The 14,288-nt window shown below is 42.7% G+C and overlaps 2 protein-coding genes across 3 annotated transcripts in view; one reads left to right on the top strand and one right to left on the bottom strand.

The window, feature by feature from the left end:
- hec (calcitonin receptor hector) overlaps window positions 1–14,118 on the bottom strand; it is a 26,167-nt gene extending 12,049 nt beyond the window's left edge. The window contains exons 1-2 of one of the 2 annotated variants that reach the window (XM_089263536.1): window positions 13,987–14,118; window positions 13,845–13,906 (exon numbers count right to left, since the gene is read on the bottom strand). In XM_089263536.1, the coding sequence (XP_089119662.1) occupies window positions 13,845–13,863 (19 nt within the window). In that variant the 5' untranslated portion in view covers window positions 13,864–13,906; window positions 13,987–14,118. Of the gene's footprint in view, window positions 50–13,844; window positions 13,907–13,986 lie in introns of those variants that run through there. The other variant, XM_030389076.2, reaches the window with a different exon arrangement.
- Window positions 2,784–4,301, top strand: LOC108658085 (uncharacterized). The gene is made up of 2 exons (XM_030389077.2): window positions 2,784–3,743; window positions 4,012–4,301. The coding sequence occupies exons 1-2, from the start codon at window positions 2,877–2,879 to the stop codon at window positions 4,165–4,167; spliced, it is 1,023 nt and encodes a 340-aa protein (XP_030244937.2). The 5' UTR covers window positions 2,784–2,876; the 3' UTR covers window positions 4,168–4,301.
- Window positions 14,119–14,288: the final 170 nt, after the last annotated feature.

The following is a 14,288-nucleotide window of genomic DNA, read 5'->3' as shown; positions in this document are numbered from 1 at the left end:
CGCGACTGCTCCACATCAGCGCAGCCAGGCAAATGAGACGAACGCGAATCGTTCTCCACTCGCCCAGCTCCGCCCAGCCTCGCCCAGCCTGGCAATCGCCTGGCCAGCGCGTAGCTGTCCATCATATTCATATGCAAGCAGACAGAAAACAACCCCCAACCCACGGGCAACACTCGTCGAGCAGTGCGAAAGCCGCCTGAGCAACTGCTTTGCCGACACACGAGCAGCAGCAGCAGCAGCAGCAGTAGCTCGAGCAAGCAGTGCGCTGCGTGCAAGAGGTGAACGGCGGGGGGAGAGGGCACTGAGGTGAAGTGTGTAAATGGCAGCGAGCAACAAGTTGCAATCAAATTGTTTTACAGCCAAGATGAGAGTGTGGGCGAGTGGGCGTGTGTGTGTGTGTGTGTGTGCATACGCTGTGCCCTTGAAATATATCTTAAGGTCTATGTAGATGGCGTGGAAGAGTATGGTTGAACAACCAAATGTGCGTCATTTAGTAATGCACGACTAAGAGATACCTTGGAAAACATCCAAATTTACATCTTAACGTATATGGAAATAGTATGAAATAGTATGGTAAAGTTGAATATAAATATGAATACAAATTATAGCAAAGCCAAATTGGTTTAATATATGTACATATATACATATGTATGTATCTATTTTTGACTCTTCTAGTTCTCTGTCTTTCTCTCTCCCTCTCCCTCTCTCTCGCTCTCTCTCTCTCTCTCTCTCTCTCTCTCTCTCTCACTCTCTCTCCCTCACTCTCTCTCTCTCTTGTTCTCCCTTTCCTGCTCTTTCTCACTTTCTCTTACTTCTCAGCTATATATACAGGGTATTATTCAAGCAAACCATTGCCTTTCGCATCCATTATCAGCCGCTGCACTTTGTATACGACAATTAATGAAGGCCCGGCGAGGGCTCTGAGCTCTGACTGATTTGCCAGCCTGACCGAGCGTTGAGTTTCGAGTCAAATGAATTGTTAGCCACAAATAAATGTTGAATATTTCCCTTCAGCTGGTTGTATGAAGCCCAATCACCCAATCACCCAGCCCCATGCCGCTTCATGCAATATGCAATGCCAAGTGCATGCAGCTGTTGTGGTTTACATAGAGAGAGAGAGAGAGAGAGAGGGAGAGGGAGCTGCGTTTGCATTTGAGCTTCTTACTTGACTGGCTGCTGTATAGATGGCAACAACCGCTGTGAATAATATAGTACAATATATTAGAGAGAGCTTCTTATGTCTGGCAAAAGATGAGTTTATCAAAACTTGCTGAGAGCTTCCAGAATAGTTATTGTCAGCTCTAAGTGATATTAGAATTGTATATAAAGTTTCTTATTTGAATGTGCTCCTCTGCAAACTTAGTTATTTAAGACTAAATATCATTCCCATTTCATAGAACCAAACTAAGTTTTCACTTCTTCTTTCTTCATTTGTAACAAAGCTGCATATAAAACAAACTAATTTTCTATGTTCACAGAATGAAATTTATTTTCTATGATCAATTTTTGTAATTTGAGAATATATTGATTTATAGGGGTATATTTATACATAGTATCTGTTGACATAGTATCTGTAATAGTATAGTATATATTGTTTAGTATATATTCATTAGTATCTAAGGAAGTATCTATGAATTCCAAGATATGTTTATGGTATAAGGAAGTATCTATAGATACAAAAAAGATCTAGTGTTTATATATATAAATCCATAGATGTCTAGGGAAGTATATGTACATACATGTTGAAGCATTTATCTATACATTCACATATATATGTATCTGTGGCATGGGGAGGTATCCATGCATTCCTACAGACAAATTATGAAGTATCTCTACTTCTTTGAAAGTCTAAGAAAGTATCTCTAAAAACGTAGCTACCTAGGGAAATATCTATTCATCTGTAAATCTCTAAGGAAATGTTTAATCATCTGTAAATGTCTAAAGAAGTATCTATTTACCTATAAATACATATATAGGATATAGTATCAATATCTATAGTATCTATCTATAGTATCTATGCATAAAGAGAAATATCCATATATGTATGTAGTCAGAGGGGCAGGGAATAGAATTGAATGGATTGTTGTGCGAATTCTAGACCCTATGTACTTCAAGATGTTGACCAGATGCTCCATATATGAGCTATATGCCCTATTTAGTCAACGAGTTAAGGGAACCAGCAAGGAAATAGCTGAGGGTATTGGCAGCTCAGATAACTTTCTCAAACAGAGAACAGAAAAGTTTGTAATCCATTTATATTCCTTATATTTGACAACAATAATCGCATTAAAATCGAATGTCAAAAGTGAATATTCAAGCACTGTTTCGGACCTAAGCTAACACAGAGAGCTGTCCAGTTGGGAAGCTAAAAAAAAGTAAATGTGATTAACAAAGTTTTCATTGTGCAGCTCCAAAACCGATTATGACCTGAGGGAGCTAGAAAAACTAGAGCGGGAGTGCATGTGTGTGTGTGTGTGTGTGTGTGTGTGTGTGTTGCACTCCACAATTATGATTCTGTTATGTCATAGTCGAAGCGCGAGCAGAATGCACGTAGAGCTGCGATAAGCGCGCTTGCAGAAAAAAAAAGTAGCGAAAGAAAAAATGAAGCAGTTGATGATGAAAGTGGGTTAGTTAGCCGGGGTCGAAGTTGCCCGGCTAGTGGCAGACAGTGAGTCACGTGCGCCGATAGAACGATTATGCGACTGCGACCGTCAATCCATTTGTGTGCATATGGACAAAGGCGATTTGAATAGCGTCATCCGCTTTCCATGCGCTGCAGACGGTGCCAACTGCCCATATAAGGGGACGGTGCGGACCAACAAGACATCAGTCCCAGCACCGCTCCAGCACCACCACCACAACCAGACTAAACCAGCATGTCGGCGTTCAGCTTCTGCCTGCTCATCAGCCTGGCCATTGCCGCCGTTGCCCAGTACTACGGCGACTCCTACTACGACGACTACAGCTACAGCCAGTACGGCGCGGCCTCTGGCGGCGCTGCGCAGCTGGACTACCTGTACAGCGAGGTGGCGCCCTCGTATGGCAACGCCCAGTACAGCGTCGCACACGGTGCGGACGGCCGATCGTACGCCTATGCCGCGGCCAGTGGAGCCAACGGCGCTAGGGCCTTGGCCGAGGCGCCGGGCTCCTATGGCAAGCAAATCAGCGGCAGCTATCCGATCTACCCGTCTGTCTACGTGACGGCTGCACCCCCGGCGGCGACTACGCCTGCTCCTGTAACCGGTCCTACCACGGCGACGACACCTGCTCCTACATATGCTCCGTATGGATATCCAGCAGCTCCTGGAGCTGCGCCTACATACGCCCCGCCATATGGATATCCTACAGCAGCACCAACTGCTACCCCTACTGTAGCTCCTACGGTTGCCCCTACGGTTGCCCCTACGGTTGCCCCTACGGTTGCTCCTACGGTTGCTCCTACGGTTGCTCCTACGGTTGCCCCTACGGTTGCTCCTACGGTTGCCCCTACGGTTGCTCCTACGGTTGCCCCTACGGTTGCTCCCACTGTAGCTCCTACTGTAGCTCCCACTGTAGCTCCTACCGTGGCTCCTACAGTTGCTCCTACGGTTGCCCCTACGGTTGCACCTACGGTTGCCCCTACCGTTGCTCCTACGGTTGCCCCTACCGTTGCTCCTACGGTTGCCCCTACCGTTGCTCCTACAGTTGCTCCCACAGTTGCTCCTACAGTTGCGCCTACGACAGTGGCACCTACCACACCGGCTGTAAGTACCTTCGTCTCTCTCCCTCTTTTCATCAGTCTATCTATTCACCTTGCTCTCTCTCCACTCCCCATTAGTCGTTCTTTGCCCTTCTGGCTATCCTTCAATCATGCTGTCCAATTTTCCCTCCCTCTCGATCTCCATTCATCTGGCTTTCATCACCGCTCATAAGATTCTCTCTAGCTCCTCTCATCATCATATCCCATTTTTGGTATTTCCTCTAGCATTCCTTCATTCCACTTATCCGTAAACGTTTCTCTCTTCCTTCCAGGGCGCAAGTCCCTTCAGGCTCGTGGTAAACGCTGGCGGCGTTCAAATCTTCAGCGTTGGAATCGACTTGAACTGTGCCACGGGAAATATTTATGAGATTAGCCTGACCCAGGGCACTGCGCCGTTCTTCGAAGTGAGCGGCTGCCTGGCGCCCTAGGCGACAGTCTAACAGTCCACTAACGACAGATAACTATAGCAATACGAATAAAAATACTAATAACATAATGGATATATAGGTCTATATACGAATGTAACCCTTGATCAGCATAATAAAACACGCTAGATAACGAATTCGTTGTTACTTTGAATACTGTGTGAATAATACATGAATATCAGAATATATCATGCATCTATTAGTTGGTAAATCCTTTAGCAAATCCCTCGTCGAGTGGAATATTTTGCAGCCAGCATAGCGCTCGACGCCTTTTCCGTTCACACTTTTCATGCAAACAGGTGTTTTGCCTTTGATATGCCACACAATTGGTTTTTCTTTTCCCTCACACACACACTCTCTCTCTCTCTCTCTCGCTCTGTTTTCATTGTTTTCTATTTGCATTTGCCTTCGGCCTAGGCTCTGTTCGTGCTTATCTGTCCGGCAATAAATGACATTAAAAGCTTTAAAACAAAAATAATAGAAACAGCAATTGACAATGGAGAGACCCTACAACGCCCTCTCTCTCTCTCTCTCTCTCTCTCTCTCCCTCTCTCTCTCTCTCTCTATCACAGCGGAAATTAGGGATAGACAACATTTTACACACACACACACACACACATACCTATTTGATATTTACATTGGAATTGGTTTTGTGCTGGTTTTTCTGCTTTGATATCATTTCAGAAATCTTGAGTTGAAATTTTGTGTTTTGTTTTCATTTGCATTGGGGGCTGGAGTGCAAAGAGTTAGCAAACTTTGCCATTTACATATAATTTGGTTGTCGCCTTTTTTTTTTCAGGGATTTCACATTTTCGCCCACGTCAATTGGCCTCCATTGTCGCTTTAATTGGTTTCTGCTGCCCGTCACAAGTCACTCGATTCCTGAACACTTCTCCCCACTTGACGCTGTTAATTAAATTGTTGCTGCTTCTCTCTCTCGGACTTCCAGCGCTCGCGCTTTTGATGATTATTTCATGACTTTTCCATCATACGCTCACAGAAACTTCAAGTGCATCGCCTCTGCGCATTGATTAAATATTTAGTATTAGCCATAATTTGAAATCAAAGCTCTTGTACGCATTCAATCTCACGTTGCCTTTCATCGACCCACGGGCAACTCTTTGGCATTTGCCTAGGGTCGTTTCAGCTTGTGTGTGAAATGATGTTTCTAATTCAATTTTAGTTTCAATTTGTTGTAATTTTTCATTATGTCATACTCATTAAAAGTTGTCTAACTGGGAAAAGTTAATTAGGCGAAGCTATGAATGCCCTAACCTTCTTAATGGATCTTAGGTGTGAGCATCAAAGATTTTTCGTTATCGCTCTTCTATGCGATTCTCATAAATTGCACTTTTTATTGGATCCCAATTGAATCAAATTGATTTTCAGCAAATACTTTACTCTATTACTTAATCTATACCCATCTCCTTCTCTCTCTCCCCCCTCTTTTCGTATGCTCTGGCTCACAATATTCACGTCAAGTAAATCAATTGAAGCATTTTTATTTCAGAGCCCAAGAAAATGTATTTACCTTGCTGCAATTAAATAGAATATGAGGAAAAGCCATGAAAAGTGCTTTTAGTTTTTCTCACACCTGCGAGTGCGCAATAAACAAGAGAGCAGGAGAATAAAAATGGAAACGTAAAGCTATACCGACTGTAGAATGCACGTTCAGAGCTTAATTAGCGAAACTTTGACTAAATCCATTTTCATTTTCCGTTTACACGACAGCCACACAGACTCAACATACTCTCATTTCACTCCATGGACGAGCGTAGGGGGAAGTGCTCGACGAGCGCAGCGGATTGGAAAACGCTGATATTTACACGACAGCTGGGCGCTGGGGCTAGCATCGATAGCTGGGCCAATTGTTGGCCAATGTTGTTGTCATTATCATTGTCATTGTTGCTGGCATTGGCATTGTCATTGTCATTGTCATTGTCATCTTTGTTGTATTTGGCTTAAGCATCCTAAGCCGGTTATCGAAAAAGCTGGCAGCTCACATAAATCAGCATATTCTTGAGATACCCTAACTGAATCTCGAATGGGGTATATTAGGGTGGGACGTTAAGAACAGAAAAGGCAATTGAATGAGTGATGGATGCTCTTAACAATTGGAATTCCTGTAGAGTTCTTCTTTCTCTTCGGCATATAATTGTATAGGGTATGCATATGTCGAGCATATGCCGCTGCTGCTGCTGCCGCTGGGATTATTTTTTAATAAATTTGCTTAGCTGGGCAAAAAAACAAACAAAAGGGAAACAAAAATCGTTATTTAAATTTCATCGAGCATAAATCAGAGTCCGGGCGGTGGCTGTCGGTCCAAAAGAATTTGATTTTAATTTTGACTTTGATTTCATTCCTTTCACCAAGAGTGATATTTATGGCCGTGAAATTGGCTTATAACATTACGCATTTGCCCCCCGTTGCTGTTTACAATTAATCCAAATCAAAGCGGATGGGGATCAAAATGTTTTTGTTATTTTATATTGGCTTTGATTACTTGAACTTGGCCGCAAGTGGTTTCGCTCTTGACTCCATATGCGCTGCACTGTGTGTGTGTGTGTGTGTGTGTGTGTCTCGGTGTGTGTGTGTGTGCGTGTAGTCGGAAATCAAATGAATCGATTAAAGCGGCACAAAATGTAGCACAATTTACGACACCTGAATTGCCGCACTTTGGGGCATTGCTTGCATATATGAGGTTAGTCTCTTAGAAATCTCCCTCTCTCTCTCTCTCCCTCTCTCTCACTCTGTGCTTGTGTGTCAAGGTCCTTCTCTTTCTCTTTTCTCCGTTGCCGGGCTAAAATTTGCACAGGAAGCAGGCCATGAATTCGTAATCGGCTTTGTACTGCCTCAACATAAGGCAGCAATAAATTAGCTTACAGATTCATAGTTGGTGGTGATTTTAATGCGAAGCATCCCTGGTGGGTAACAACAGGTCATGTTCTCGAGGGAAGCATTTGCAAGAGGCCATTGCCAACAGTTCGTGCGAAATCCTAGCCACTGGTGAGCCAACTTTCTTCTCTTATAACACTCGACTCACACCCTCTGCTCTGGACTTCTTTATAACCAATGGGATTGAGAGAAACAAGCTAGCAGCTGAAATAAGGTATGAGCTCTCCTCGGATCATTTGCCTGTCATAGCAACAGTGCATTCTGCACACCAAAGCAAATCTAAGAGGCAATATATTCTACCTCGAGGCTCAAGTGTAAAAGTTTTTCAAACAGAACTGGCTAGCAAAACCAACCTCAATATGGAAATTAATAGTCCGGATGATCTTGAAGATGCAATCTCAATCTTCATGAGAAACGTGTCCTTAGCTGCATCTTCTGCTACTCCAGTAACCCAGTGCTCGCAAATACAACATCGAAGAGATATTCTCCCCCCACATGTTGACGCGCTTATAAGGCTCAAAAGAAGGGTGAGAAGAGAATACTCAAGAACTGGGGATACTCGAGTCCACCAGATCTACACAAGGCTATCCAATCGGCTGCAAAAGGTCCTTGCAAAAGTCAAGCAGAAGAAAATTGATGGAATACTAGAAAGTGCGGGCCCCGATGCACCTTTCAATTACACACTCTGGAAACTTACAAGTCGGTTTAAAAGGGTCGCTATACCGAAAATGCCAATTAAAAATCCATTGGGTGGTTGGTGTTACTCCAGTCAACAGAAAGCCGAAGTCTTTGCAGACAGCTTAGAGGAAAGATTTAAGCCATTTAATCTCACTTCCGATAGGACCAGAAGAGACGTTGAGCTAAGTTTGGAGACGCCCTTTCAGATGTCACTGCCTGCAACTCCAGTCACTCTCCAAGAGATTGTGCAGCAAATCAAAAAACTGAAAACCAAAAAATCTCCTGGAGAGGACTTGCTGGATAATAGAACTTTAAAACTACTGCCCAAAAAAGCGTTATTGTTTATTGTCCTAATACTCAACAGCATGCTTAGACTGAGATACTTCCCAACCTGCTGGAAAATGGCGTTGATCACGATGGTACCCAAACCTGGAAAAAACCACACGGAAGTTGAGGGATTCCGTCCAATCAGCTTACTTTCGGCGCTAGGGAAGATGGCAGAGAGAGTGATCCTGGATCGTATTATAAAGCTCGAGCCTGTAAAGCAAAAAATACCGAATTGGCAGTTCGGATTTAGACAAGGGCACGGCACGCCGGAACAACTTCATCGCGTAGTCAACTTCTCCCTCGACGCTATGGAACAAAAAATGTATGCGGCTGCTGTTTTTATGGACATCCGACAAGCTTTTGACAGAGTGTGGCACGATGGTCTCCGATTTAAACTGAAGAACATATTACCACCGCAGCTATTCCAGCTTGTCTCAAGCTTCCTCACGGACAGGTACTTTAGAGTCGTTGTGAGTGGAGAAAAGTCCTCGAAACGCTCAGTTTGCGCAGGTGTCCCACAGGGTAGCGTGCTTGGACCCACGTTATACAACCTATACACAGCTGACATGCCAACCACAAATGTAGTTACTGGACTAGATGAGGAACACGTCCTGATAGCAACCTACGCAGATGACACTGCAGTTTTGACCAGAAGTCCTAGCATCAACATAGCCACGGAATCCTTGCAGCAGTATGTAAATAGCTTTGAAGGATGGACCAGAAAATGGAACATAGGCATCAACACCAGCAAGTGCGTAAATGTCACGTTTACCACACGAACTTTGTCTTGCAGCGGCATCACCATGCTTGGCTCCAGAATCCCACAAAAGAGCTCATACAAGTACCTTGGAGTTTTACTGGACAGGAAGCTAAACTTTAAGGCCCATACAACCATGGTACGGCAGTCAATAATGGCAAAATCCAGAAAAATGGCATGGCTTCTTGCTCCAAAAAACAAGCTGTCGCTATATAGTAAAACTACGATATACAAAAGCATCCTAAGCCCGATCTGGAAATACGCCCTAGAAATATACGGCATTGCATCCAAATCAAACTTGGAAAAAATTAGAGTCGCCCAAGCAAAGATCCTGAGGCGAATCTGCGATGCCCCATGGTACATGAGGACTCGAGACATCGAAAAGGATCTAAAGGTTCCAAAGGTGGGAGATGTCCTACAATCACGTTCCGCAAGGTATATAGAACGCCTTGACAGCCACAGCAACGTACTAGCCAGACGGCTAACTGCCAAGCCGAGGAAGAGACGACTCAAGAAGTGCCACCCAACGGACTTGCCCAAAAGAGTGATAACATAATTAAATATAAAAGAAAAATATTTCACTAAACAAAACTATATTAATATAATATAAATAGTAATGTTAAAGTAATATTAAAAATTAACACATAAATATATAATCTAAGTCTAGATCTTTTTGTTATTATTTTTAATGTAGAACTAGATTAAGTTGCCATTATGGTAGCAGTAAGCTTGTTAATAAAATATAAAAATTTTTACAAAAAAAAAAAAAAAAAAAAAAAAAAAAAAAAAAAAAAAAAAAAAAAAAAAAAAAAAAAAATAAATTAGCTTAGCATCCGATTGATTTCTTATTTCTAGGGAATCGCGAGGGACTAGAAGATGCAGGGGTATTTGCAAAAAGACCACGGGCTTAAGAGCGAGAGAAGTAGAGAGAGAGAGAGAGAGAAGATCGAGGAAGAGTGGGAAAAAGGAAGAGAGAGACACAGTCAGAGGCAGAGAGAGCAAACAGTAAGAGAGTGAGGAAGAGAGAGAGAGAGAAAGATGATATATTTAGAGATGAAGACAGTATGAGCGCGAGAGGGGTAGAGGCAGCGAGAGCAATATGCATATAATGCCAGTGAGAGATAGGCAGAGCGAGAAAGTAAAGCCAGGAGATTAGAGAGAATCGAGAGATAAGAAAAGGATGAGGGAAAGGGACAGACAGAAAGGTATATTAGGAAATGTTAATATATATAATGATACTGAGAGAAAGGGACAAAGAGAGATAGTTATTCTGAGAGAAAGAGAAGAAGAGATGGAGAGCTAGTGAGAGAGATGGAGACAGAGAGAGATACAGAGCGAGAGAGACACATAGAGGTGAAAGGAGAGCAGCAAAAAATAGCGAGATGAAGAGATATAGACGAAGACAGAGAGAGTGAGAGAGAGAGAGAGAGAGAGGGAGAGGGAGAGAGAAAGAGAGAGAAAGAGAGAGAAAGACAAAGATAGAGACAAAGTAAATCAATTGTTTTTAACACTAATCAAAGTCTATACAAGACTCTGTCAGGTAACTCTGGAATGAATGATTTGATATGAAAGAAGTGGAGTTATTGCTGCCGGAATATACACAATCAAAGTTAAATGGCAAGCATAAGGTAATTGTAATACAAGCAGCAACTAAGGCCCTGGAGTTTCGCTTCAAACTTCTCGAAATAGTCTATTCAGAATTCAGATTGAATGAGCAACAAAAAGTGGAGTCCAGACAAATGGGGCGTGTTGGCAGCAGCTGAGGGACAAGCAACATAATTGGGAGTTGCGAATCCGCAAAGAAGAAAGACGAAAAAAAGAATGAAAAAAAAAAAAAATGAAAACACAAATTAAATATACATGAAGAGCACAATTACCAAATTTGTATACTTAATGTGGGGCTATCTCTCTTTGTCTGTGTGTGTGTGTGTGTGTAATGGAAAATTGAGGTGAAGTCGGCGTCGACTGCGACTGAGAGGAGGACGGTGACGGCGTCGGCGTTTGTGCCACATGAAATTCAATCCGGTGTCCATCTCTGGTAACGTTTTTTGTTTGTGCACGTATAAAAATTTAATAAGCGCCCAAAAGTCGGCTACAATAAAAAGCCGTGAGTCGTAGTTGCAGGCAACGCAATGCGATGAGTCGCTGCTAAATTCATAAGCCCTCCCGCCCACACGCCCACATGCCCTCCAAATTATGCTATTAAAAGGCGGCCACGGCTCGGGCAATGAAATGAGCAACATTTTGGATGAATGGGCTGGGGCTGGAGGTGCGGCAGCACTTGAACCGAAATTGACATAGGACACAGGTCGGACAGCAGGGCTCTTGCAGCCTTCGAGTGTCCATAGCCAGCGGGGCAGCGCGGCCGTTCGCAAACGGTGCCTGTTGCCTCATTACGGACGCATTTTGTGGCGGCCCAAGGCCCGAGCGCCCAGCAGTGCAACAAGCAAACTGTTTATGCGAATTTACTAGAGTTGATATCTGTCCAGGCAAAGCCTGGCAAGTGTTAAGAGCATGGGCCTAACCCCACTCAAGCTTAACCTAATTTGAGTTATGTTTACATGACCTTTAATTCTTGTTCTAAACTTTGAGTTGAGCCTTGAGCCCCGCACGTTCTATACAGAAGCACTTAGTGTTTATGGTCGCTTACGCTTGGCCCTTTCAATCCTTCCCCAGCCACAATATCTATCTTGACCAACATATATAGAACTCTGTTTTGTTTTGTTTTCTGTTCTCGTTTTTTTCCCGTTTTCATTTTTATTTTTCGTCATATATGCAAATGTTTGCACTGTTCTGCGGGGCTGTTTATTCCAGCGCGTGTGCGTGAGCGTCGGGTGTGGGTAGATTGTACACATGGCATTCTAATGAGCATTGCCAAAGCGGCGCTGCCTCCATTATGACGCGTGGCAAGTTCATAAAAGCAAATAGAAAGGGGGGAACTAAGAAAACAGTTCGTTTCGAGTTGTAGCCAGTGGAATATCCTATAGTAGATAGCTGAACGCATCCGACTATGCATAAATTATGAATACGGATGCATTACGATAATGATATTAGCAATGCGATATATAATAATAGTGATATATAATAATGATAATGCTAACACTAATTGATAGCTCAAATACTAATGCTGACACTGATGCTAATGCTAATGCTAATGATAATACTAATACTAATGGTAATGCCAATGCTAATGCCAATGCTAAATCTATTGCTGATACTAATGTTAATGTTAATGCTAATGCTAATGCCAATGCTAATGCTAATGCTAATGCTAATGCTAATGCCAATGCTAATGCTAATGCTAATGCTAATGCTAATGATAATGATAATACTAGTGCTAATGATAATTTTGACTCTAATGCTAATGCTAATGCCAATGCCAATGCTAATGCTAATGCTAATGACAATGACAATAATAATGCTAATTACAACGATTATTCAAATACTAATGCATATGCTAATGATAATTCAAATACCAATGCTAATGCTAATGCTAATGCTAATGCTGACGCCAATGCTATTACTAATGCCAATGCTAATGTTTATGCTAATGCCATTTCTAATTCCAATTATTATGCTAATTATAATGACAATTCAAATACTAATGCTAATGATAATGATGATGTCAATGCTTATTGCATTGATAGTTCAAATACTAATGCTAATGCTGATTGTAATAATAATGATAATGAAGGGAATAATACTCATAATGACAATGATCATGACAATGGCGAATGTTGATAATAAAAATTGTTGTTCAATTCATCTCAGCCGCACAGCATGAAAACTCTCTCTAATGATAAGCATCCATCTTCAACGAGTTGGCTTAAAGTTGGCTCGAGACGAAAAGGTTGCCTCGCATAGGCCAGCCTAAACCATATATTATTTCACAATAAATTTCGTAAGGCATTCTATACTAGATGCGTGAACGTGTTAAGGAATGCCGTCGTTTGGGGCTAACTCACATTGAGACCCAGCGCGGAAAATAAGGCATTTATCACGGCCAATGAAAAAAGGCGTCGAGAATGATTTTTGTTCGTTCTATTATTATTATTTTTTATCTGTAGCTCTTTTTTTCCGTTCCGTTTCCCTTTCCGGCACAATGCAACAAAACAGAAGGAACAAGGAAAAGTGTGACACAAAGCGCTCAATGAATGGAAAGAAATGGCCAAAGACACTGAACAAAGGCAAATTGAATCGAGCTGCACTGACGTGGATGTGCACAGGTGAAGGCAGGTGGCTAAGAAGCGAGCCACTCTCTGCCACTCTGCGCCACAAAATACAAAATGAAAGTTATACAATTAGCAAACGTCGCTGGCGGCCATTCAATTTGCCTCCACGTGACCGCCACGAGATGTTTTCCTCTGCCACGGGCGACCTAATGGGCGCGACCGATGCTTGGGTGGCTCTGTGGCTGAGTGGCTGGAGTGGCTGGAGTGGTTGAGTGGCGGTCGGGCTTTTGGCTGTTTTGTGTTTGGTTTGGCATTTATGCAGCGGTTAGGCAGCTAATCGAATCAGCTTGCCGCAGCAAGTCTCGCACTAAATAAACATGTTTGCCTTTTGGCTAGGGGGCCCACACGGCGTATACGCGACGTTAGATAGATTTGCCAGCGACTATATAGTTTTTTTTTTAAGAAGAAGAGCTGTACAAATAGCGTGGGGGCGTGGAGGATGGCATGGGACTGAGAGGAAATATTATTTTTTGATTTCGCTTCATTTCATTTCTCGTCCATTTTATATTTGTCCGCACGAAGTGGCGCGAATTTATGGGCGGGAACATCGCCGTGAATAAATCATAAATGCATTGACATGAATTGCCCCGCCCCTTTTCAGGGGGACACTGCACTTGAGCATGCCATGCAATCCACAGTCGGAGGGAATTTGTTCGTTTATATTTTACTCTTGTCGGCAATCAATAGCATCATATTTATTTAATAGGATTTCGGGTGTGCGAACTATTTATAGCGGCAGTAACACTTCCGCACTAACTAAATACGTGGATGGATCTACGGCGAACACTTACCTGCACGCAGCAGGGCCATCTGTGCTAGAGACGGATTGTTGTTTACTCTCGCCGACTGCGCTCTATCATTAAATATATATATAAATATAGTATATATCTATGTGTGTATTGATATATACAATGAATCACTCAATTCGCTTACACTTTAGTTCGCGCCAAAAAACAATAAAAAAAAAAAACACAAAATAAAATAGTAAAACAATCAAAACAAATTGAGTTGAGTATAAAAAACGGATTTGAAAACTTTTGCAGCTGCGACGACCGTTCGCAACGGCTTCGCGTTGGTAAATGATGCCGGCGCGAGGCTGAGCGCTCTGCCATGGAGTCCTAACAGACTTATCCTACAAGTTGGCCAGCAAGCAGTGCCAACTGTTATACGAGGGCCGTTTGAACTGATGCACAGTGGGGCGAGTGCCTAATGATGATATAAATAGAATTTTAGCA

Source organism: Drosophila navojoa, chromosome X (genome assembly GCF_054131105.1).
Source record: "Drosophila navojoa isolate 15081-1374.11 chromosome X, UAZ_NAV_1.0, whole genome shotgun sequence".
NCBI classification, from domain to species: Eukaryota; Metazoa; Arthropoda; class Insecta; order Diptera; family Drosophilidae; genus Drosophila; species Drosophila navojoa.
This window is presented reverse-complemented; position numbering and strand designations above follow the sequence as displayed.